This window comes from Sturnus vulgaris, chromosome 2 (genome assembly GCF_052056855.1).
Source record: "Sturnus vulgaris isolate bStuVul1 chromosome 2, bStuVul1.hap1, whole genome shotgun sequence".
Taxonomy (NCBI): Eukaryota; Metazoa; Chordata; class Aves; order Passeriformes; family Sturnidae; genus Sturnus; species Sturnus vulgaris.
Window position 1 is genome coordinate 117054895 of NC_142244.1, and position 24493 is coordinate 117079387.

Consider the following 24493-nt stretch of genomic DNA (forward strand, 5'->3'; position numbering starts at 1 on the left):
CTGCTGCTTTGAGGTTTTTATATTTGAGGATTCATTTCCTCTGCCACACAAAATTTGATACAAAACACACATAAATGGACCAAAATTGAAGATAATTTTCCTTTTTCCTATCCTAAATTTCTTTATGGATATAGGATGAGGCAAAGAAAGCTGCAGAGAATGAGGAATTTATCAGGGAAGAACAGGAAAAACTGGGATTATTTGGGTTTGACACAGAAATTAACCCAAATCAGTTGCTCCTGGCTTTAAATTTGTAAAAATCTTCAATAATGAATTAAAAAACAAAATTTAAATGTTAAGAAAAACAGGAGGCTGTTGCCATTGCCAAGTCAGCAGGCATCAAATTATCTCCTTACTAATTCTGGATATCATCAAAAGTGCATGAAAACTTGAGTTTCACAGAATTATTGAAGCTGGAAGAGACTTTAAAGATTTTCCAGTCCCACCATCCAAATCACCCTTAAATCTTTTCCATCAGAGGTTTCTCCTCTGCTTATCAGTAAGTTGGAAAAAGGGGGGGGGAAATGCTGTTTTTTTAAAAAATATCAATATTTTCCAAAAATTCTGATAGATTAATGAAATATGAAATAATCATACAGAGAAGTTGGAGAAAAATATTTTGCTTTCCAAGACACCAAGGGAGGTTTTTGGGTTTTTTTTTTTTTTCAAGACAACCTATTTGGGGAGGAAGAAAAGAGAAGGAGGCTGAGATAATTCTTCCATTTCCAGCATTTGGAGCAATTTAGAAGGAACAAAGTTCTGCTCTGATGGAATCCCAGAGGCCAGAACCAAGCACAGGCTCCAAAACTGGGGGAAAAAAAAAAAAAAAACAACCCAAAAAACCAAAAACTTAACCAAAATTGTAGCAAGAACCCAAAATTCCTCATTTTTTTTTTTAGGAGCTGTGCTTTGAACAGATTGAGAAAAACTTTGAGTCAATAAATGCAGCTGATAAATCAATTCTGAAAGCCAAGTGGAAGCTCCGTTGTGATGGAGCCACGTTGGTTCTGATCTTTGAAAGTTCAAAGAATTGTCCCCGAGGCAACACAAGCTAAAGAAATGAGAATATTTTTTTGTCACTGACACAGTGATTGCAGCCCTGAGGTGACAACTTCCCACACAAAGGCTGGTGTGGATATTTCTGTGACAGCAAGGCAAGAGAACAGGATTTTCCTCCAAAAATCCCGTTTTAAATGAGATTTTCGAAACCCAAATCCTTTACCAAACCCATTCCTGCTCTTCCTATGGAGAATATTAAGTCTGGTTTGTTTTTTTTTTGTCCAAACTTTGAATTTGTAGTTTTAAAATGTTAAAAATATCTTCAATTTCCCAATTACCTGATGTTTTGTTAGATTTTTTTTTTTCCCACTCACACCATGCAGCTGAGCTGTGCACAACCAGGCCACCACAGGATTTCTGCAGCCTCAGCAGTGATGACAAAATTAAAGAGATGAAACAGCCACTGAGCCAAAAGATAAAAACCTGTTTAAAGCTTGATGGCATAAAAGGCATTCTTGAATTTAGGGAAATTTATTCAACTTATTCCCTTTAGTACAACACAAAATCCTGGATCTCAGCTTTGAGTTCCTGCTGCTGTCCTATTTGAGATTCCAACAGCATAAATATGAATTTATGGATTCATGTAATGCTTTAGGAAATTTGTTACATTTCAGCCTGGGATATTTTTTTTTTCTTTTTTTCTTTTTTACTTTTTCCAGAATGTTTTAATCCCAGATGGCAGCAATACCTTGCAGGAGGTGAGGATGAAGAGGTTGGTGGGCAGTGAGGACAGCAGTCATCTCATCGTGGTCTGAGGGATGGATGTACTCATAAATGCTGTTTCCAGTGAGCTCCACCTGGAAAAAAAAAAAAAAACAAAAAACCAAAAAAAAAACAACAACAAAAAAATGGAATAAAAGCAGCTGGGTGATTTTCTGCCCTCAAACATGCCCAGCTTTAAAACACCAGCTGGGTGTATCAAAAGCATCTTCCACATCACAGCCATTAATTGGAATTAATCCTTTCCTCAGCAGTGATTGATATTGGAGAGGTTTTTGTGGGAATTTCTGGTGTTGCATCAGAGACAGAAGAGCTCCTGTTAGAGCTGGCAATGAAGTGATAAATTAGAGCAGCTGTAGAAATGTTAAATTGCCACAAACGGGAGGAAAACTCGGAGCTGTATAAATGCCTCTCAAGAAGGCAAATATTAAAATTAAAATTATGTTCCTCCAGGTTCCCAGAAATTCTCACACAATTCCTTTGGACCAGCAGGGCCAGGGCTCTGAGAGAACCCAAAAATCAGATTTCCATGGATTTTCACTGCCCTAAACAAGCACACAGAGTAAAGATGATCCTCCAGTATCTGTGTGTTCCCTCTCCTGCCTTGAATTTTGCCTGCACAGGGTGTGCTCCTGCCTTTCCCACTGCTCACTGTGACACAAAAAAAAACAAAAACAAAAACAAGCCTCGTGCTCCACCTGTCCCCTCTGCCAGCTCTGTTTGTCACCACCCAAACCCCCTGAGAAAAGTCTCCAGAAAGCTGAAGGACTGGATTTAAATAAATAATAGAAATAGAAATAGATATAGATGTATAGATATATAGATATAAATAGATATAAATATAAATATAAATATAAATATAAATATAAATATAAATATGAATATAAATATATAGATAGATATAGATGTAGATTAGATATATAGAAATAGAAATATGAAGATATAGATATATAGATAGATAAATATATAAATATACAGATATATAGAGATATAGATATATAGATATATGAATATAAAAATATATATAGAGAGATATAGATATATAGATATATAGACATATAGATATATAGATACAGATAAATAATCCCTAAACAGAACAGAATTTCCTTTATTTCTCTCCTCCAAATCTGGGAATCCAAAGGAGAAGATGCTGCTGCTTTGAGGTTTTTATATTTGAGGATTAATTTCCTCTGCCACACAAAATTTGATACAAAACACACATAAACGGAGCAAAATTGAAAATCATTTTCCATATTCCTATCCTAAATTTCCTTGTCCATGTAGGGTGAGGCATAGAAAGAAAGCTGCAGGGAATGAGGAATTTATCTGGGAATAACGGGAAGAGCTGTGGGATTATTTGTTTTTGACACAGAAATTAATCCCAGTCAGTGGCTCGTGGCTTTGAATTTGTAAAAATCTTCCCCCCACCCCCCCAAAAAAAATAAAAATAAAAATATTTCAATGTTAAGAAAAGCAGGGGGCTGTGTTTGAAAGGAGTGTCAGGCTGCCCCGAGGTTCTGAGCTCCTGATGAGCCTCGGGCCCCCCAGATCAGAGGCACCAGGACTGAAACCATTCCAGCCATTCTTCTCAGATTGTGTGATTGCCTTTTCTTTGGGATAAATGAAGTTGTCTGCCCCAACAAAGCAATCTTCTTTTTTTCTGAAAATGTTCCTCATCCTTCCATTTTCTGCATTATTCATGGAATGTCCCTTCCCAGGGCTGTGCAAACTCTTTTTTTTTTTTTTTTTCTTTTTTTTTTCTTTTTTTTTTTTTTCTTTTTTTTTTTTTCTTTTTTTTTTTTTTTAATCCCCTAACCATCTATTCCTCCACTGCTCCTTTCCAGCAGCCCCTCCCTGCAAACACAAAAACATCAACAGTGATCTGATATTCTAACCAGACTGAAAATTCACTGAGTTAGGGAATGAAGTGGGGGAAAAAAAGGAAAAAAATAAGGAAAGATGGAGAAGAGAGAGAAAGAAAGAATGAGAGAGAGAATTAAAGAGAGGAGAGAAAGGGAGAGAGGAAAAATGGGAAAAGGAAAGGAAAGGAAAGGAAAGGAAAGGAAAGGAAAGGAAAGGAAAGGAAAGGAAAGGAAAGGAAAGGAAAGGAAAGGAAAGGAAAGGAAAGGAAAGGAAAGGAAAGGAAAGGAAAGGAAAGGAAAGGAAAGGAAAGGAAAGGAAAGGAAAGGAAAGGAAAGGAAAGGAAAGGAAAGGAAAGGAAAGGAAAGGAAAGGAAAGGAAAGGAAAGGAAAGGAAAGGAAAGGAAAGGAAAGGAAAGGAAAGGAAAGGAAAGGAAAGGAAAGGAAAGGAAAGGAAAAAAAGAGAAGAAAAAGAGAGAAAAAAGAAAAGGATAAATGGAAAGGAAAGAAAAAGGAAGGAAACGAAAGAAAAGATTCAGTGAATCAAGAAGGAGGGATGGAAGTATAGAAAGAAAAAAAAGAAAAGGAAGGAAGGAAGGAAGGAAGGAAGGAAGGAAGGAAGGAAGGAAGGAAGGAAGGAAGGAAGGAAGGAAGGAAGGAAGGAAGGAAGGAAGGAAGGAAGGAAGGAAGGAAGGAAGGAAGGAAGGAAGGAAGGAAGGAAGAAGGAAGGAAGGAAGGAAGGAAGGAAGAAAGAAAGAAAGAAAGAAAGAAAGAAAGAAAGAAAGAAAGAAAGAAAGAAAGAAAGAAAGAAAGAAAGAAAGAAAGAAAGAAAGAAAGAAAGAAAGAAAGAAAGAAAGAAAGAAAGAAAGAAAGAAAGAAAGAAAGAAAGAAAGAAAGAAAGAAAGAAAGAAAGAAAGAAAGAAAGAAAGAAAGAAAGAAAGAAAGAAATGGAAAGCTGGAATGGGGAAGGAGATTATTTACTTTGCTTCATTTACAGAATTTTCTCTAAGGGTTGCCATTTAAAAGCACTGGGTTCTCCTTTTCAGGCCAGGATCAGGTGGGGTCTTGCTGCAGGAATATTCCACATCCTAAGTTTTTTGTCAGAGAGGAAGGAAAACTCAAAATCTCACTGTGAGTCATGCCTGGAAATGCTTCTGTTTATTTATAATTACAAGGGGACAAACATCCTGCAAGTGTCCATGGGTATCTTCCCAAATATCCTGATCACCTGCATTTAAAATAAATCTAAACCTTCTTCTGCTGATGGACATTTCGTTTTCAGAGCATGACAAAATTCAGTGTTCAAACCAAAAGGAGCATCCATCACTCACAACCCTCTGCTCATTATTTTATATTTGGCTAAGAGTGATTTTTTTTTTACCCCTGCATGTTTTTCCCTTGGAATGAAAGCATTTTTATCAGAGAATTTACCTTCCAAAATTAAAAAAAATAATAAATTAATGGATAGCTGTGTATAAATGATCTCTCCCTTCAATTTAGGGACTTTCTGACATAAAACCCCCAATCATGCTGACCAACCCCATCAACTGTAGTTGATGTTTTCTCTTAAAAAGTGTAACTCATGGATGTCTCTTGCTTTTCCCAAACTCATCACCAATTTTAAAATGATTCCTGCACATTTTTCCACAGGATTCAAAGGGTCAAAGGTCACATTTTTATCCAAAATTTCATTTTTGTCCCAGGGTTTATGTCTAAAATTCAAGCCTAAAATTCTTTCTGAAATAATGACTGGTTTTCCTTGTTATAAATGCAGAAAAGATTTTTATTCTGATAGGTTTACTTGCAACCCCAGCAAAACCAGCAGGAGGTAAAGGTACAACAGTGACCCCAAAAGTGACTTTAAAAATTGACTTTAAAACATAAAACCACCAACAAAGAGAAGGGGGCTAAGCCAGGGTCAATAACCAAAATATGGATCCATAATTTGGAATCTCACCCCCCACGAGGCAGGGAACATTCAGGTTCTTTTAAAGCCTACCAAGAAATCCTGAAAACTTTAAAAATATATAAATTATGCAGTTCAATTCCTAAAGCTAAAACCCTATACCTCAGGTTATTAAAGCAGCTTCCTTGATGCAGTTTTTAATAGCTGTAAATACCAAATATCAGCATTTCCTACTAACAGGGGTTTATGAGGAACTCAGATTTTTTTTTTTCCAGCCAAGGATTGATTTTTAATAAACACACAGGGATAAGTAGATGGATTCCAGAGCAAATAATTGCATATTTTGCCTTTCATAGACTCATTGGATGAAAGCAAAAGAAACTCCTGGAAAAGTTCAGATATTTGTGGTTAAATATTTCAAGATTTATCAAAAGTCGAAGATAAGCCTGGCTCCCTCATGGATCCAAAAAACTGCTGGGATAAGCTCCAGACATTCAAATTAAATAAAAATTTGTCTTTCCCCATTGTTTCACGAGAGGATTTTCCTCTCTTCTTTGTGCCTTTGGACTCTGAGGGGGGAAAAAAAAATATTTGGGGAATTTGAAGCTGTTTGTTATCCATGGAAAAAAAAAAAAAAAAAAAAAAAAAAGAGGCAAGAAATTGTCCAAGTCAGTTCATCCCTGGGCTGGGGCCAGCTGGGATGAGGATGAGGATGAGGATGAGGATGAGGATGAGGAGGAGGAGGAGGAGGAGGATGAGGATGAGGATGAGGATGAGGATGAGGATGAGGATGAGGATGAGGATGAGGATGAGGATGAGGATGAGGATGAGGAGGTGGGGGTGGTCCCACAGCAAAATTTACAAATTTTCCTGCTCCAGCTGGGAGCAAATCAAACTCCAAAGCCACAAATGAAGATGTGGATCTTTCAGAACCTTTGTTTCTGAGGCAAAGAAGTCGTGCCTAAAAACAATCCTTAATTCTGGTTTGAAATTTGGGACTGGTTTAGCCAGCCCAGCTTTTTCTCAAGCTCCAATTTCTCCCTGCTGAAATGAAATTCAGAAGAGAAAGGCCACTGTAACAAGCCTCCAAATATAGCCTGCAAAATTATTTTTAAAATGGCCTTTTTATTTCGTTTAAACATCTATCTTTAAACAAATGGCACTAGAACTGGGAATTGATGTGTGGGCTAGATAATTGTCAAATTATTTCATAAAAAAGGCCTTTCTGTGCCCACTCTAAAGATGTTTTACAATCACCATCACTCTGCTCTCAGCTTGTATTGGCTGCATTTCTCTAAGGGCACTTGTTGGAAATAAAATGTGGAATTATGGCCGGGTGAATTTGCTTCTCCTGCCCAATCCCATCCTTGTTGATGTCAGTGGCAGAAATCCCAGGGATTTCCAGAGGAGTGGGAACAAGAAATCCTTTGGAGGCTTTCTGGGAGCTGCCAGGAATATCCCAGGGTTAAATGGATTCATATCCTGGGGAGTGGGAGCAGCCCAATATTAGTGCTGGTGCTGCTTAAAGCAAAATTATCCCTTCAAAAATAGAATATTGGGGCAGAGCAAGAACAGACTGGATGAGCTGTTAGCTGAGGGTCTTATTTATAAATAAACCCCTGTGCATTGTGAATTTTTGTGTTTTGAGAGTCCCTTAAATTTCAAATCCCACAGCTTTCAAGCTCAGTTATTTCAAACCTCTGCTGGAAGTGAAAGGTTTGGGATTTTTCTGATTAAGCTGCCTTCAAAAAGCAACTTGAGCAAACCTGATTTTTCCTCAGCACCTCTTGCCCTAAGAATTTACAGATATTTCCAGGCACGTGGAATTCAGTCAGTGCAGATGACCAGGAGGATTAAAATTAAAATCAGATTAAAATTTGTGTGACACTGCCAGTCTCATCTTCCTTAAAAGTTCCTAAAGTCTGTTTAGTGTCCCATTGATCCCATAATTCTTTAATTTCTCCAAATAACTGGGTAATACTGTGACCTACGAGATCTGGTGGCTTGACATTCCTCCAAAAGAACAATTTCTGGGCAAAACCTGGAAAATCAGGGAGCAAAAGCCACAGGACAGATGGATGGGGATGCTCAGTGCTTTGGGATAATGGCACTGATTAAATGGATGCATTTTAGAAGGGGAAATCCTGGATCCTTGCAAAAAACTCAGAGTGAGAGAAACCCAGGTTGAAAAATGAGTAGAAAACGTGGCCCTTCTGTAGGGAAATTTATTTTCAAGCAAAGCAAGATTTAAAGGAATTTGAACCTGAATTAAATGGTATGAGACAATTAAAACTGTACCATAACAAAGTGAACTGAACAAACTGAACTGAGAATGTTTCCTGCTCATGTTTTTAAAATCAGCAGGTTAAAATTTATTTATGGTGGCTATTTATTCCCAAAATGATTTTTTTTCTAAAGATACTAGAGAAGCAGGGGGTTAAAAATGGTTTTTATGGGTTTATATTCTTGTTTTCTCTACCTCTTGAATTCTATTTTCTCTCATAGCCACTAACTCTAATATAACTGATATATATAATATAATCTAATCTAACTAATATAAGTGTTATAAACACACACCCAAAGAACTCCACAATTTTTTTTTTCAATTAAAAATATTGATTACTACAAAAATGAAGGTATACAGATAAACCCCACCATTAAAGCCCCCCTCTCTGTTTATTAAAACAGCCACAGGATAAATTAACCAGATATTTTCAGAATATTCTCCTCTCACCTTCATCTCCTCATTCTTCTCCCCTCTGCTTTTATTTCAATTCATTTATTTATTTATAAATGTTTGACACACAACTGAACACCTCAGTTTCTTGCAAGTCTCATCCAGGGCCTGCTGAAATTAATGAGGAATTTTTTAATGGGACTTTGGGGAAACTTTAGGTCAGGTGCTGCCAGTGAATTTCAGGTACAGACAAAGGTATGGAAAGTCACCTTCTACAATAAATTCAGGCTCTTTGCCCTTGTGCCTATCCCAAGAAGGCAAAAAAAAAAATTAGAAATGTCCACCTAAGAGAAAAAAAAAAAAAACATAAAACCCCCTCATAGTTCTGGTGCAGAACAGTAGTAAACCGAGTTTTATGAGTTCTATCACAACCATATAAAACGCTTTACTGAAAAGACCACTGAGCTGGAAAAACTCAGGAAAAACTACCCTGAATTCCATGTGAACACTCATAAATCTGCCCCCCTTTTCCTCTTTTTTTTTTTATTTTTTTAATTTTTTTAAAATTTTTTTTTCCTCCTCCTCCAGCACATTTACCATAAAACTCCTGTTCCACATCAGATTTCCTCTCCCTTTCATAGGCAGCCTCAATATCTGACACAATCTAAGACTCCCAGACTCGAATTCTGAGCTTTATTTCAGCCCTATTGCCTTACCACGCTTGGGTTTCTGCAATTTGCAATATCATATTATTTATGGCCCTTCTGAAACGTAATGAGGAGTAAAATACAATGAACAAGAACAGATATAAAGACAGGCTGATGTGGTGGCAAGGAAAGGAAATTTGAGTATTTTACCAAAGCTGTTTTCATGGAGAAAAAAAAAAGCTTCAAACAGCCTTGGGGGAAAAAAAAAAAAATACTTAATATAAAGGCAAGGCAGCAGTGTGAGGGTCCAAATCTGTATTTAGCAGTTTTATTTTGTTGATGCTGTACCTGGGACAGGCCAAGGTGCACAGATGCTGTCTCAGAAATGTACATTATTTTGCCATCGGATGCCACGACGAAAACAAAGCCATCCAAAGTCTGAAATAAAGAGAAATGCACAGGGTAAGAAGCAAGAAATCTGTTTAAACCCTTTACAATGAAAATAAAAAATATTTAGGGGGATGATTTCTGACTTCAGCAGCAGCAAACAGCAAAATTTAAGGAGTAGAAAGTTTTATTTGATTTTGTTCCTTTAAACTCAGGGATGTTGTGAAATCCACCTCATTCCCCTGCAGATGCAGCTTTGCTGCTGCACTTTCAGGGAATATTCTGCTGTTGATTCAAGCTTTTTTTTTTAGTGCTTAGCCCAAATCCTGAGCTCTGTGGTGCTCAGGGGCCCTGGGTGAGCCATTTTTTATGGCATAATTGGCAGACCCAGCTCACTGCTATTTGCAATTTATTTAATGGCACCACCAGCAATGTTTAAATTTGGCTGCATTTTCAAGAATAGATTTTTTTTTTTTTTTAACAGGGAGCTCTCTGCTCTGGAACAATGTGAACTTCCAAAAAGAAAGCAGAAAAAGTCAACATCCAAAACTTGCTAAGCACAAATATCTCTCTATGAGTGTGATAAAGTTTTATCCTTGCTGTCTGTAAACCTCAACCAATGCAAACTTGAGATGCAATCCTACAAATTCTCCTTGACAGGATATTGGCTGGGAGGCCAATATTGCTTCTGTCAGTAAAAACTGAAGTTTGATTTAGTCAGATATTATTTATATGAGGGGGGGAAAAAAAGAAATACTGTGGTAAAGCTCAGCCAAAACTGGCCATGATTTGGACACAAAACCTCTCAGTTTGAGGGGGCCCTCGATTTTCAGTGCCCAATTTCAGGCATTTTTTCAAAAGTAGATGATAGCAAAAAGTCTTCATTGTCTCTACCCAGCGTGGAAAGCTTTGATCAACACATGGCATGTGAATATCAGTGAGTATTCACACATGTGAATACCACTGGAAAATGTATTTGGAAGTGAAAAATCATTTTTATAGTACATAGGTAAAGCAACCACCTGGTTTAATCCATTTAAAGTCACTGAACTGGAAGAGAAGCAATAAAATCCTGCCCATTTCATGCACCTCTAGTGCCAGCCCAATAAGAAAATATTCCAAATTATTCTCTGGCCTACTAATGACTCGACAGCATATAATTGAAATCAGATCACTCTATGCCTTTTTTTTTTTTTAACATAAATTAAATATTGTATAAATATTAGAACAGGAAATAATTTACTGTAGTTTTAGCCACAATTTTGCTTTAAACACTGTTATCTTGTAATTGCTTTAGCCTGTATCATTAATGTATTAATTATATCATTAATGTATAATTATTAATGTATCATTAATAAACTTGGGTTAATGCTGCTGTTACTGCAGCACATCCCAAAGTTTAATGTACAGGAAAGCACGTTGAAGCTGAAAATTCACATGGAAAATTTCAGTCTAAAAACCCTTTAAAAAAAAAAAAAAAAAGGTTTGCAGTAAATGTGGGTTTATTAAAACCTTCAGCATTCGTCATTCAGAAATAACTGAGCTGTAAAATGAGAGTTACAGGTGGTCAGCAATTAATTCGGTGTAAATTCAATTAATTTGGTGTAAATTAAATTCAATCATTTGCCTGGCATTCAATTAATGCCAGACAAAACGGGTAACAGCCAGGAGGAGTGGTCACAACAATGATTTATACAATTGGGACTGTATCTTAATATATTCATTAAATGATCATGCAGATTATTACACAGAACTAGGTCAGCATTTCCAGGTGGACTCGTGACTCTGGAACAGTTGAGAGGACAGCAGCTACTTAAAATAAAATTTCCACGGCTGCAAATGCCTCCCCAGGAGATAATTTTGAGCTCTGTCATTGCCTGGATGTTGTCAGTGCCTCCCAAAAATCTCATTTTTTCCCCGCAGGAGAGCGGCTGATGCTTTTTGGTAGCAAATAAATAATTGCGCTCGTCATTGAAAAGGTCGGGGCCGGCGGCACCGTGGTCGTGGGGATTTTCTGATGAAAATTATAATTTTTCTGATCAGGTTTCTATCCCCAGCAGAGCGAAGCAGTGAAAACAACCCCAGCTCTGAGATCAGGAATTCGTCTCCCGCAAAAAAAACTCGCCTGGTAAAGGATTCCGGTTTAATGGCTCTTTAAAATCGGGGGAGAAAACGTGAAGTTCACATATTAAAAATAAAATTTAAAAAATTGAGTTAAAAGCAATTTTTTTTCCCTCCTGCTGGAGGGGAAAAAAATTTTAGGAAGTAGAAGCCGCTCGCCTCGGCTACTGCTTCTTAAACTCAGAATTCAGAGGAATTGCAGAGCAGATCACCGGGATTGTGAACAGCGGAATTTCCAGGTGCTAAAGTCCCCGGGACATCCAATCCAGGTGTCCTCCCCTCCCAGGTGTCCCCTCCCGAGTCCCCTCCGCTTTCCTGGGGACATCCCCGGCACTTCTGGTTCAAGTTTTTAGGGCTGGGACAGAGGGGATGAGCGCCGATCTCTTCTGCCATTATCAAAGGCAGGGGGAAAAAAAATGAAATAATTGCAATATAAGCGGTTGGGTGAATCCGATTTTCTGCTCTCCCAGCCCGGCGAGGGAATGAGATGAAGGCTCCTGTCGGGGTGGGGGGGTGAGGAGGAGGAGGAGGAGGAGGAGGAGGAGGAGGAGGAGGAGGAGGAGGAGGAAGAGGAGGAGGAAGAAAGCCTCAGCCCCAGGTTTTCCATGAGAAGCGCTCACTACCTGGAGCAAGTGGGACCCGAGCTCCATGGCCACGTTATCCAAGGGCCCGACCCTGCTGGGCTGTCCCCAGGCGTCACCCAGACCTGTAAAACAAACAAGGATTTGGTTAGAGCAGAAAGCGGAGCCCGTGCTGCCCCCCCTGCCCTGCCCGTGCTCCCCCTCCTCCTGGAGGTGGGAAAGGCCGAGTCTCTTCTCCACGCAGGCTTTGCCAGGGAATTGTTCGTTTTCTGCACCAGAGAATCCCCGCGGATGCGCTTTCCCCTTCCCCGCAGAGCCCCCAGGGACGCGGCCGCAGCCGCTCCCATCGCCCGCCGGGTCGGTGCCGTCCTGGCACCGAACCCCTGCCCTGTCCCTGTCCCCGTCCCCGTCCCCCCGAGGTGGCCAAGGAGGAGGATGAGGAGGTTAAAGAGAGACGGAGCTCGATTGGAGATAAACTGCCCCGATTTCACCTGCGCACGGACGGCACCGACACCGCTTCACCCCATAACCGGACCCCATAGCCCGACCCTATAACCCGACCCCACAGCCCGACCCTATAGCCCGACCCCATAGCCCAACCCTATAACCCGACCCCATAGCCCGACCCTATAGCCCGATCCTATAGCCCAACCCTATAGCCCGACCCTATAACCCGACCCTATAGCCCGACCCCATAGCCTGACCCTATACCCGACACTATAACCCGACCCTATATCCGACCCTATAGCCCGACCCCATAGACCAACCCTATAACCCGACCCCACAGCCCAACCCTATAACCCGACCCCATAGCCCGACCCTATAGCCCGATCCTATAGCCCAACCCTATAGCCCGACCCTATAGCCTGACCCCATAGCCTGACCCCATAGCCCAACCCTATAACCCACCCCACAGCCCGACCCCGCCTCGGGAACAGTGGAAAGTTTCTGGTGGAGCTGGCTTGGGGCGAGGAGGGGCGGCTGGGCTGGGGTTTGTGCGCTCATTGGTTTATTTATTTGTTTTTTTGTTTGTTTTTCTCTTCCTCGGTGAAAAGGAGCCTTTTTCAGCAGCTCCCCGATAGACCCGAGCCCGCCCCCGTGCCAGGCCGAGAGCCGGGCACTGCTGGTGGCACCTGGTGGCACCTGGGGGCACCTGGTGGCACCTGGGGGCAGAGGGGACACTGCCCGCAGGGGATGGAGAGGAAGGGAAGGACGCGACCACATCCGTGTGGTGCCTCATTTTTGGAGAGAAAAGACAACCCTGGGCTTCGGGGAGGCCTCAGAGCCCGGAGCCAGCCCTGGATGCCAGCCTGGAATTCCACGATCGGCCGGGATCACGGATGCCCCGCTACGAAACCGAGCCCCGCGTTTCCCCCGGTGCCCTCTCGCTGCTCAGGTGCTTCCAAAAAAAAAATCTCCTTTTCTCCCGGCCCCGCTCGGCTCCGGAATGGGAGGGAAAACTGGCAGAAATTCCTGCCCTGAGCTCCAGCTCCGTGATTCCCAGCGCCCCTCCTGACGCCCTCATGGATCCGTTTGTGCTTTGGCCACTTCAACCCGGTCTGGGAATGATGGGGGGATTTCTTTCCACTCTTGGGGCATCCCTTGGGATGGGCAGAATCTCACACAGGAGGGACGGGAAGTGGCGGGGAGGACGCGGGGCTTTTTTTTTAAATTCCCTTCCCGGTGCTTGGCTCCATGTCCCGCTCCCTCCGGGAAAGCGCTAAGGAGCTTCCCATGCCAGGCAGGGGACACCGGGGACCTCGGCCGGCCCTGACCCCGCCTTTTTCACCGTCCCCAAAAAGTGGGGTCTGCATCCCCACCCCCGTGTCCGTCTCTCCAAATTCTGGGAATTCACAGCTGGAAAGGGAAGGACACCTTCCCTGCTCTGAAAGAAGCACTGGGAAATTTGCTCGGAAGAGCCAAACGAAAATTCGCTTTTTTCTCCGCCGTTTCCCAATTCTCCGTTTGGAAAAGGCTCCTAAACTTCCAGAGACACGGCCAAAAATATCCTTTCTGCTGAGATGCTTTTTCATTCCTGGGGAGAAAAAGTTTAGGAATCGCGGAGTCATCCTGCAGTTTCTTTACCGAGACGGCAACAAATGAAAACTCCAGAGTCTGTCCCTGTGCCGAAGGGTTTGCCCTTATTTCGATTCACTAATTACAAATTTCGAAATATGAGACTGCAAACCTACAAAGAGAGTCACACACAGGGGTGTAAAAACTGCCCTGAGCTCTTCCATTCCGAAAGACGACGCAGATTTATTCCTGGAGCTCTCACGAAACGCTTCAAGAACGAGCCCTGCCCCACCCGTGCGAGACAATTCGCTCCTGCCCTTTCACAGCATCCCGAAATCTGCACGAGTTTTGAGGTTCTTTCCTAGCCCGGAATAAAAAAAAAAAAAAAAAAAAAAAAAAAAAAAAAAAAAAAAAGTCGCTTGCTCAAATTCGCTCCTTTTGGAATTTTAAATTGGAGTCGCAATGGCGAGCGCGCATCAAACGTAAACACGTTCAGTGGATCAGCCTGGCATTCGTCTGAGCTTATTTTAAAGCCGGTGATTTTATCATTTAATCCGCCAGCAGATCGCTTTAAAGGTGAAAACGAAACGAATAAAACCTTACATTCGAATAAAGGACTAACGCCCATTAACTTCTCCTCCGGAGAGATTTCCAAAGGCGCGTTCCTGTAAATGTATGGATACCATAGGCTCGGCCGGGCTGCTCCTGCCCGGCCAGGAAATAAAGCACAAATTCGCTCCCTGGCCTGGAGCGAGGCCAAAATCACTGATACACAGCGAGCTTTTCCTGCACCGCTCCTTCGGGATGGGGCTTTGCTGGGATGGGAAGCGATCCCTGTCTGGGGATGCTGCCGGGTGTCCCACATGGCTTTGCCACCGGACGGGTGGTTTGGAAGGGAACATTTTGAGATGTCCCCTCTCAGCAGGAATTACCTGGCCCCGAGAGCGAATTCCCTGTTGGCGGGGAGCTGCAGCATCCTCCCCGCAAATGCTGGGGTGGCCTGGCCCTGAGGGAGGCTCTTTTTCCGTGCTGGAGGGTCAGGGATCATCCAGATCCAGTGACCTGGGGGGGATTTCGGCAGCGGAAAGCCCGGGAAGCCGGGGCCGGGCTCCTGCGGGACGGTGACTCGCCAGTGCCAGGCTCAACCTTCGCTTTTCTGGCACCCTGCCGCCGGCAAACATGGGCGACATGAGCCTTTCTCCTGATTTTCCTGGTGTTCGGACCGGTGTCTGTGCCCCCCGGGCCCGGGCAGGACCGGGATGCCTGGCACGGCAAAGCAGCGGCCCCTGTGCCCACCGGACCCCTCCGGGCACCGGGAGGCAGCTCCGGCTCCGGCCCCGGCCCGGAGTCAGAGGGGGTTTTTTACAAACACCCCAAAATTCCTGCTGCTTTTGCTGTTGAAAAACTGGAGGATTTTCGTACAAACGCGTCCCGCTCCCTGCGGCAAACACGGACAAAATTCCCCTCCGCCCCCTCCGCCTTTTGACACCTCTGGCTGTTTTTGGAAGTACCTCAGCACTCCACTTTGTACCATTTGTACATTTTCCAGTTTCCAGGGGGGAAGCGGGGTGAGTGAAACTGTAATAAGATCTAGAAATATTTGGGAACAACTCCCACCTTTGCTCTCGGCATACAGAAGTTCGTCCGCACACACATTTGAAAGCCCGGTAGCTTTTCAGCTTGGGATTCTGCTAAAAGAATTACTTAGCCGTGTATTACGTTCAGTATCGGGTTGCCCTGTAAGTTGGGAGTGTTTCCTTTGTGTCTGCGGGGCTGCTCCCCCCAGCCTTCACAAGGAACATGGGGACAAGGACAAACCCGGGGGGTTCGCCGCCAATCCTGGTTTTTGGGTTTTTCCCCAGCGCGGTTGTGCCTCCCTCGGTCTGGAGAGCCTCGGGGAAATTCCCGAGGGGCGGCCCCGGAGTTCCATCGAGCTTTGTGCCCCTCGTTGAGGCGAGGTCCGAGGCTCTGCTGTCACCCCGTGAGGAGGGGGCGAGGGCAGCGCTGGCACCGAGCCCCGTCTGCAGCGGGGGGCGAGGGATCTCAGCCCCGACGGCACCGCTGGATCCCGGAGCCAGCGGGGAACAGCCGGGACCGGCCAGGGGAACCTCTGAGAAGGGGAAAACCTCCAGGTCAGAGGCGCTTTGGGAAGGAGCAGGGCTGGGCAGGGATGTGCGGGACCGCCCGCTCCCCTCTGCGGGCTCAGCGTCGGGAACGCGGCCGAGGGTTGGGCGGTGGGGAAGGACGGGCGTAAAGAGCAAGGTTTTTATTTTATAAAAATAAAATTTTTAAAAAAGATTAAAAAGTTGAAGTCCCAGAAAAAAAAATAATTTAAAAGTGGGGAAAAAATACTCTGACAAATCTGCCCCCCAGGACACCCGCACGAACCCGGCTCTCCCCGCCGAGCCCAACCCACCAGATCGTGTTAAGGGGCCCCAGAGCGGGCGTCCTACAGACAGCGAGGTCACGGGCAGACCCACGGCACTGACCCCCGCCCTTCCTCTCTCCCTCCTTCCCTCTCTCCCTCCCTCCCTCCCCTCCGGCCGGGAGAGACCGGAGCGACCCCGCCACTCGTCCCCGCCCCGACCCCGCCGCCCATCCCCGCACCGCGGGGCCACCGGGAACAGCCCCAGGAAAACCCTAAAAAAAAGCACTTTTGTTTTAGTAAGACCTTTAATGTCACTATTAGTGGTTAGTACAATAGGGGCTGGCTTTCCAAAAGGGATTACTCACGCCTCGCGCTTTATTTATTTGTTTAGTTCATTAACGAACCTTTTCCGAGAGCGTGTGACAATCAGATGAAATAGCTGCGATCCGCCTTGATTTTCTTAAAATATACATTCGTGGCTAGCTTTAAATGGGACCGAAGACTGTGAATATTCCTATTAATTTCTATTGTCTGCCTCTCGGAATAAGGAAGGTCTGAGATCTACCGCTCCGTCACTTTATTCGGATTTATATTGCGCACATTAGATTTTGGGTCACATATTAATTAGCTCGCTCCCATCCGGTTTAAACAACCATAAACGCCAAATTTTATAATCGGTTTTGGACACTGAGTCGGGGATGGGGGAGGGAGAGGGTGACGATTTCACCAGTCTGCCATAACCGGGGGGCAGAGAATCGCGGTTTTTCAACGCGGTTCATTCTCGCCTCTCTTTCTTTCATTAGCTCCTTTCCAAAATAAAAATTTAAAAAATAAAAAATTCTGACAGCGGAGACAGAAGACGACTCGTGGTATATTTTTGTTCAACAGTAACAAAGCCGTGCCAACAACAACAACAACAAAAAAAACCAACCCGAAAACACGAGAGAAGACGGTATTAGAGAGCGGGGGAGGCTGGAGGCTGCTGTGTCCTGACTTTAACTCCTGAATCTCAAGGTCGCAGCGATACCGCAGGGCACAGTCTGGGATTTCGGAGCACGAATTTGTCCCTTGCAGGGTTTGCGCTGCGAGGGCGAAAGGAGCTGGGATAGAAATCCCCTTTCACTCTCGCTTCTTGGAGTCTGAACGGGTTCGGTCCATCTTCGGGAAAAGCCTGGCTGGGCTGAGCAGGAGACCTGTCCCAAGCCCTGTCGGGATCAGTCACCTCGCTGAGGGTCCCAAACTTTTCCTAACCTACGTGTCAGCTGGCTGTGGAAATGAGGGGATCAGCCATCCACCGAGGGCTTTAAAAACACAGCCTTCTCTCTGTCTGTCTTTCCCTCCAGTCTAGACAGAGCTGGAAGCCAGGTCTGCAGCTGAGCAGCGTTCCTGGCCGTGCTGGCCGCAGTTAGTCCGGGCCTAGCACGCGTCTGGTGGCGTCTCAGAGCTGTCCCCCCCACCCTGGCACCCCTTTAAGGGTGACAGCTGGGGCAGCCCGGGGTGCTGGACCCCGCTGGGTGGGTCTGGTACGTGGCCACCTTTATTTTATGGAGTTTTCAGGATCTCGGACGGGGGTGCCCCGCACCCATCGGGTCCAACCCTCGCCATGGGGCTCTTTCCCCGGGTCTCGCTGGCCCAGGATTTAAGTTAGGAAATCTTTGCGGGTTGTTTCCCCTCCCAGTAAAGCCAACTGGAAACCAGTAGCCGACTATGAAGAGGGGGGAGGGAGGACGGACAGGAGGACACACGGATGGGGACCCTCCTCCTCTCCTTCCACAAACAAATCCCGAGGGAGAGGGAAGTTGGGGTGATGCGGGACTGTGTGGAAGAACCCCCCATAAAAAAAAAAAAAGATCCTTCTGCAGCCGGCTCTGCCCGCGGCCGCCTCTGTCCGGCTCCCCCCTTTCCCCTCCACCCTCCCAGGCACTAAACGCGGGGCTCGGGGACCGGAGGAGGTAATTCCCCCGGCCTGTCATCCCTGGATGCAAAGCTTTGGTTTTAAATGTATTTCCAGCCGTACTTAAGACGATGAAAGATCAGGAATTCGCTGTATGCATTTAAACGTTGCCCTTAATAAGCAGAGTGTGCGGAAGCGCACGCCCGGCCTGTTTAGGGAAGACAGACACATAAAACACACCCGAGCTGTGGGTATAAACCTGCTCTCGGGGTCGTCTTGTTGCTCTTGAGGATCAGCAGGGCTGGAAAAGCCGGGACGCATCCAGCAGCATCTCGAAACGTGCCGCTTTTCCTCCCTCCTAAATCAAAGGCGTTCGGGGGCATATTCGCCAGGCACGGCCGGCGAGTGATTTTCCCCCCCGCCTCGCCCCATCCCTCGAAATTACGACGCTCTATTTCTCATCGGGAAATTTCCCGGTGGGGAATAATGGCTGGAAAATGCGGCGGAGCAGCGCCTCGCTCCCCTCGCTCCGCCGGCTCGGGAGCGCACACTAAAGGAGCCCCTGGCTTCCCATAGCACGGCTGCTCCGTGCTCCCGAAATTTCTGAATTTAATGGCCACGACGGTAAGCTTGGCTCGGGTTGGGAGGGGGGGGGGGGGTGTTTTTTTTCCCGCCCTCCCCCTATCTTATTTTTGGTTGTATTTTTCTTTTTAGCCTTTTAATAAAGCTCCTTAGAAACCGCGCCGGAGAGCAGACCTTCCCCCTGCGGAATTTGCTAATTCCTTCACCCAGCTCCTAAGTCCGGAGAGGCACAAACAAATGACAAAGCAGGGGACTGGGCTTTATTTAGGCACCCGCAGGCACTGCCCAGCGGTTCATCCCGCGGCTCGCAGCAGCTCAGCACGGACAGCCCGGGCGGCCAGCAGCTCCCCACGGCTACCGGCCCGCAGCCTCCCCTCGCCCCGGGCGGCCCCAAAGGCGCTCGGGGGGAAATTGTGAGGCTCCCAGGGGGCTGATTTCCCCGAAACCCTGCGGGAAGGAGATGTTGGTGCCGGGCCTTGCTGCTGGGTGTCCCCGAGAAGAGGCACGGGAGCCACAGCGGGGTCGAGGCCAGGCTGGGCTCGGACCTTCCTTCCCCTCTGTCCGCGGCCCCAGGAGAAGCCGCAGGGCCTCGCTGCCTCGCCCTCATTCCCAGCCTGCTTCCCTAGCTGCAGAAAACTCCAACCCAAGCAAAATAATAATAACAACCACACTGTTTTTTCCCCTCCGAGGCCGTGCCGAGGGGCCATCCCCGGGAACCGGGCGGGACTCCGGGGCTGCAGACACGAACCGAGCCCGTTCTCTCATCGGGACGGTCCCCACGAGCCAAGGGAGCTGAAGCAGCAGCCGAGGAGGAGGAGGAGAGGGAGGAAGGGAGGCATGAACACGGCTCTGCCTCCCACCCCGCCGGGTTTGGGGTAGCTCAGCGCTGCCTCCTCTTCCAGGGCAGGCGGGCTCCTTTCCAGCCCGCTTTTCCCTCAATCCCCGCTGGCTCAGACCCGTTCTGAGACCCCTGCAGGCATCCCCTCCCTCCTGCCAGGGCACCGAGGGGGTCGTGCCCAGCCCAGCACCCTCTCCCCGCTCTCCCCGGTCCCTCCAGTGCGGGCTCCCGGAGCCCCGGCGCTGGTTTTACCTTCGGGGAAGACTGCTCGCATTTTCAGGTAGCTGGTGGTGAGGCGGATGATGGACGCCTTGTCCAGCTGCGAGGTGATGGCCGAGGGCAGGGGCAGGAGTTTGGCCAGTTCGTAGAATTCTCCATTTTCTTTTTCCCGTCTAGTCTTTGCCGCGTTCTTGGATTTTTCCTTCATCGCGACTGCTGCAAGGCGGGGATGTCACTGGCATATTAGACCCGATTCTTCCGAATGGCAGGGGGCATGGATTTCGACTGCAGAGTTAGTATTTTCGTTTAAGGAAGGGAATTTTCCCAAATCAAATCAAATAATTATTAATAATAATAATAATAAACGAAGTGTGGAGGGGGGGAAGACAAAAAGGGGAGGGAAAAAATAAAGCTAAATCAACCAAACAAAAACAACACCAATAGAAATGGTGCGAGGAGGGGGGAGGCGATCTCGGAGCTACAGCCAGGACAGGAAAGCCGCTCGGAAAAGGCAGTTCTGCTCTGAGCCTGCAGTAGCGAGGGCTTCGAAACCCAGACTGAAAGACCCACGGAATCCTTCGTCCTCTGCGAGCAGCTGGGAATGGGATCTTGATCTTCTCTTCAACGGGGAGCAAACCGCAGGGTTCCCTTCACTGAACGATTTCTTCTACTCAATCCTTCCCCGTCCAAAAATAATTAAAAAAAAAAAAAAAAGAAAGAAAGAAAGAAAATAGAGCGTCCATGCAAGAAATCATTGGGCTAAGCAGGCTGAACCATGTTTGGACATTTTGTCTCTCAGGAGAAAAAAAAAAAAAAAAAAAAAAAGGAAACCGAACGACCGCGCTGCTCGTTGAACGAAGTGCAAAAATGAGCTGGTCCCGGAGCCCGAGATGCCGAGGACACGACGAGCTCCCCGCTGAACCAAAGTCAAAGCCGGTGACTGCAGCTGAATGGTTGGAGCGCTCGGAAATTCAGCAGCTCTCCTTCCCCTCCGCCTGTCCCCTCCGGGCGGGCTCCTGCGGCCGAAGGGCGCCGCTGCTCCGGCCGTGCCCCAGGGGCTCCGGCAGTGCCGGGGCGCGGGGGCCGCCGAGCCCCGCGGGGGCTGCGGGGGCTGCGGGGCTGCTCCTGCCGCTGCGGCCGCTGCGCCCGGCTCCCAATGTGCTTCTCATGCGGAGTCAAATTAAAGGATCCGTTTTCCTCGGGACCAGTGCCACTTCAGCGTTGTCTCTTTCCAAACAAGTCCGAGCGCTGGCAAAGGCGCGGCATTGATTTTGTTGCTTTTATTTATTGGTTTTGGGTTTTTTGGTTGTTTTTTTTTTTTTCCCTCTCCTTTTAAAGAAAAAGAATTTGAAAGATAGGAATCGTTTCTCTCTCTCTCCCTCTCTCTCCTATTTTTGTTTTTTTTTTTTTTTATTTGTCACGTATTTCAAGAGCGGAGCGGTAGCTCTTTGGCAGAGACATGCCTTTCAAAGGCAAGGGGAGGGTTTGCTACATTCACCTCCCGCAATTCGGCAAGGATCGAAGGTAAAATTCCCCTCCTCTCGGAAATCACAGCCGCCAGGCTCCTCGTCTGAAAGCACCGATATCTCCGCTCTTTTTTTTTTTTTTTTTCTCCTTTCCTTTTCTTCCCTCGCCTTTTTTATTTTATTATATTTTTTTTTCTTTTCTTATATATTTTTTTTCCAGGGGCAGAAGGAGCTCTGAAGCGGACCTCTCGGTTAATTCTTTAGCAAAGGCTGCCGAAAGCCAGGAGAGCCTCAAGATGGGAGGGGATAAATGTATCCGTGACGTGTCCTCCCGCGCAGCGCCCTCCGAGGGACCCAAATCCAGAGGAGCCAGCGCGGAGCCGCAATTCGCACTTGCGGGGGGACGGGAGGCCGGCCCGGGGGGAGCCGGGGGCGGGGGCCGCTGCTTGGGGCAACCCCGACCCGCTCCCGGCCGAGCCCCTTGCCCCTCGCTGCCCTTCTCGGTGACCCCGAGGGGACCTTGTCCCCCCACCCGGGGCGCAGCTGCCCTCGGGAGGGGCCACGGGGTGGGAGGGACACGCGTGGGGCCCCTTCCCACCGCCGGGGAGTCACCCCGGATTGTTCCCCCGTTGTTCTGGAGATGGGTAAAGCCTACCTGGACAGGCACACAGGTAGACACAGCACACATTTATACCGTGTTTATAACACATTTTTTACATATTATATACAAATATATTCACACATAGCCCCTGGTACACGCGGAGGAGGGGGCTGAGCTCCGGGGGAGCCGCCCCGCCGGGCCAAGGCTGACCGGGGCTTAACCCCGGAGCTGCCGGAGCAGGATGGAGCAAATCCCGGGGCACGATGGAGCAAATCCCGGAGCGCCCCGGCTGTGCCGGGACCCCTCCCTGGCAGAGCTCGTGGGGCTGTGCCCGCAGAGCTCGAGGCCACCTCTGAAGGGCTTGTCACAAAAGCCATGCCTCCGTCCCTCGTCTTGTCCCGAGGCAGGGAATTAAGCCCAGCCCGGGCAGCACTGAGCCAGGTTTAACCCGACGGGAGCCCAGTGCTGGTTTTGGGGACACAAAGGCGCGGTGTGTCCCTGTCCCACTCGCATGGGGACACAGCCCCGGTCCCACTGAGCCACGACCCGCCCCGGCCACGCGTGGGGATTAAAGGGGCGAGCAAAGGAGAGAAAGGAGAAAAAGGAGGGAGCAGCGGCTGCACACCCGAGGGGGATGGGACACACAAAGCCCCGGCCCTTAATATGAATCCCCTCGGGAGGCCTGGCCGGCGGGCGAGTGTGTTTGCTCAAGCTCGCCCGGCCCTCTGTAATTATCCCATTAGAGCACGGAGAGCCCGGGCCGGCCATGCCCAGGGAAAGGCCGCGCTCTTTAACCTCCCCACGGCCGGGACCTGCCCGGGCCACCGCAGCCCTCGGGGTGGCGAGTGAGGAACGCTGCGACACCTCCAGCCGGAGATGTGGGGCGAGCAGCGGGCGAGTGAAGCCCCTGAAGGGTTCCAGGACGTGGCCGCACGGCCTCTGGTCCCAAATCCATCCCCTCCTGCCTCAGGTACCCGGGAGCGCTCCCTGTCCCTTGGCGCCTGGGGACAGCGGCTTCTGCAGGGAAGGCAAAAGGGATTTAAGGCAGGGAATGGGTGGGATTTAGGCTGGAGCCGGCTCGCAGGTCAAGGGAAGCTGAGCGAAAGCCTAAATGTGCGATGTGCCCTTTTCCTCCCTCTCGTTTTGCTCTTTTTAGCCCCCAAAATCGGGGTGAAACAGCAGCTCCGTGCCCCTCTCTATGGGGACACCTCTCCTGGGCACATTGGCGACGCCAGATTTAACCCACGGCTGTGTTTTTATTTTTATTTTTACTGAAGCGTGTTCCGGCTGGGACTTTTTTGCCGACGAAAACAAACGTAAATTAATTTAAGGGAAAAAAATCCAGGCAAACAAAAACAAACAACCCCCCCCCCCCCAAAACTTAAAAACCAAAAACAGCCGTCGAAAAGAAACTTCAGCTTTTCGGGGAAATTCTCAAAATTCAATGCAACCTCCGCCCGCCGCCGAAACTGGACGTATGAGCAGAGGTAAAAAAAAAAATAATATATGTATATCGGGGGAAAATATTTTATTTATATATGGATATATTTATTTGTGAGGAAAATTAGCTGTATATCAAAGCAGGTCCTACTGGGTCCGATTCAAAAAGCTCCGCGATCATTAACCCCGAGAAGGAGGAATTTATAGGGGACATTTCTGTGTCCTGTAAACAAAATATAGAGACAAACGACGGGGTGGCAAAGGAAAGCGTGAGGGGAGCGTTTTGTGTTCCCAGCAAATTGCGGTGGTTTGGAGAAAGGGCAGGTTTGCCATTGTTTTCAACAGAATCCCGACAGAAAAAGAAAAATCACGGTGCTTGCAAGGGTGGCCCAATTCTGTCGAGGTGGATTCGCGATGTGCAGCTCGCTGAGTCTGAGAGCCTTTCCATGACAAACTCCTCGTCGGGACGAAAATAAATTAGGAGAATAAGTAAAATAAATTATTATTTAAATATTCACATCGTGTTTTCACGGATACCTTGTTGTGGAATCCTACACCGGGCACGCACTAACCCCACTATTATTTAACAACATTTTCCCTTTGCTTGGAGGGAAAAACCCTTCCCGGGCTGGGAGATAAAGGGAGAGAATTTCCTCCCCAGGTGAGCTGTGTTGCAGAGGAACATTTTCCAATGTCTTCCTTTTTTTTTTTTTTTTTTTTTTTTTCCTTCCTAGAGTTTTCAACTGGAGACTGAAAAAAGAGGAAAACGAGAGGTGAGAATAACCCCCATCCATGCCCAAATAAACTCTTTTCCGGCTCCCTTGCGCGGGTGGGTGCCCCGTGTCTGGGTGGCCATGGGGACAAACCCGAGGCTCCAATGGAGGGGGGGTCCAACACCTTTTTTTTTTGGGACAATTCTGCATCTTTCAGGCGTGGGATTGACACACTCGGGACCCCCGGCACCGTTCCCTTCCCGTCCTCTGCCCGGGATCCAAAGGAATTCCCAGGGCCGAGGTTTAAAGGAACAGGCAGCAGGACGGGGGTTGCCATCCCCCCGTGTCCGTGAAAGTGCCACTCTTGCCTCAAAAAAAGAAAAAACATCTCAGCGCCGC

The 24493-nt window shown here is 47.2% G+C and overlaps 1 protein-coding gene across 1 annotated transcript in view; it reads right to left on the reverse strand.

Annotated features, from left to right (window-relative positions):
- The window catches only part of SIM2 (SIM bHLH transcription factor 2), a 59348-nt gene extending 38450 nt beyond the window's left edge, over positions 1-20898 (reverse strand). The window contains exons 1-4 of the mRNA XM_088160500.1: positions 19908-20898; positions 12000-12082; positions 9217-9306; positions 1748-1856 (exon numbers count right to left, since the gene is read on the reverse strand). Of these exons, the coding sequence (XP_088016626.1) occupies positions 1748-1856; positions 9217-9306; positions 12000-12082; positions 19908-20082 (457 nt within the window). The 5' untranslated portion in view covers positions 20083-20898. The remainder of the gene's footprint in view (positions 1-1747; positions 1857-9216; positions 9307-11999; positions 12083-19907) is intronic.
- Positions 20899-24493: the final 3595 nt, after the last annotated feature.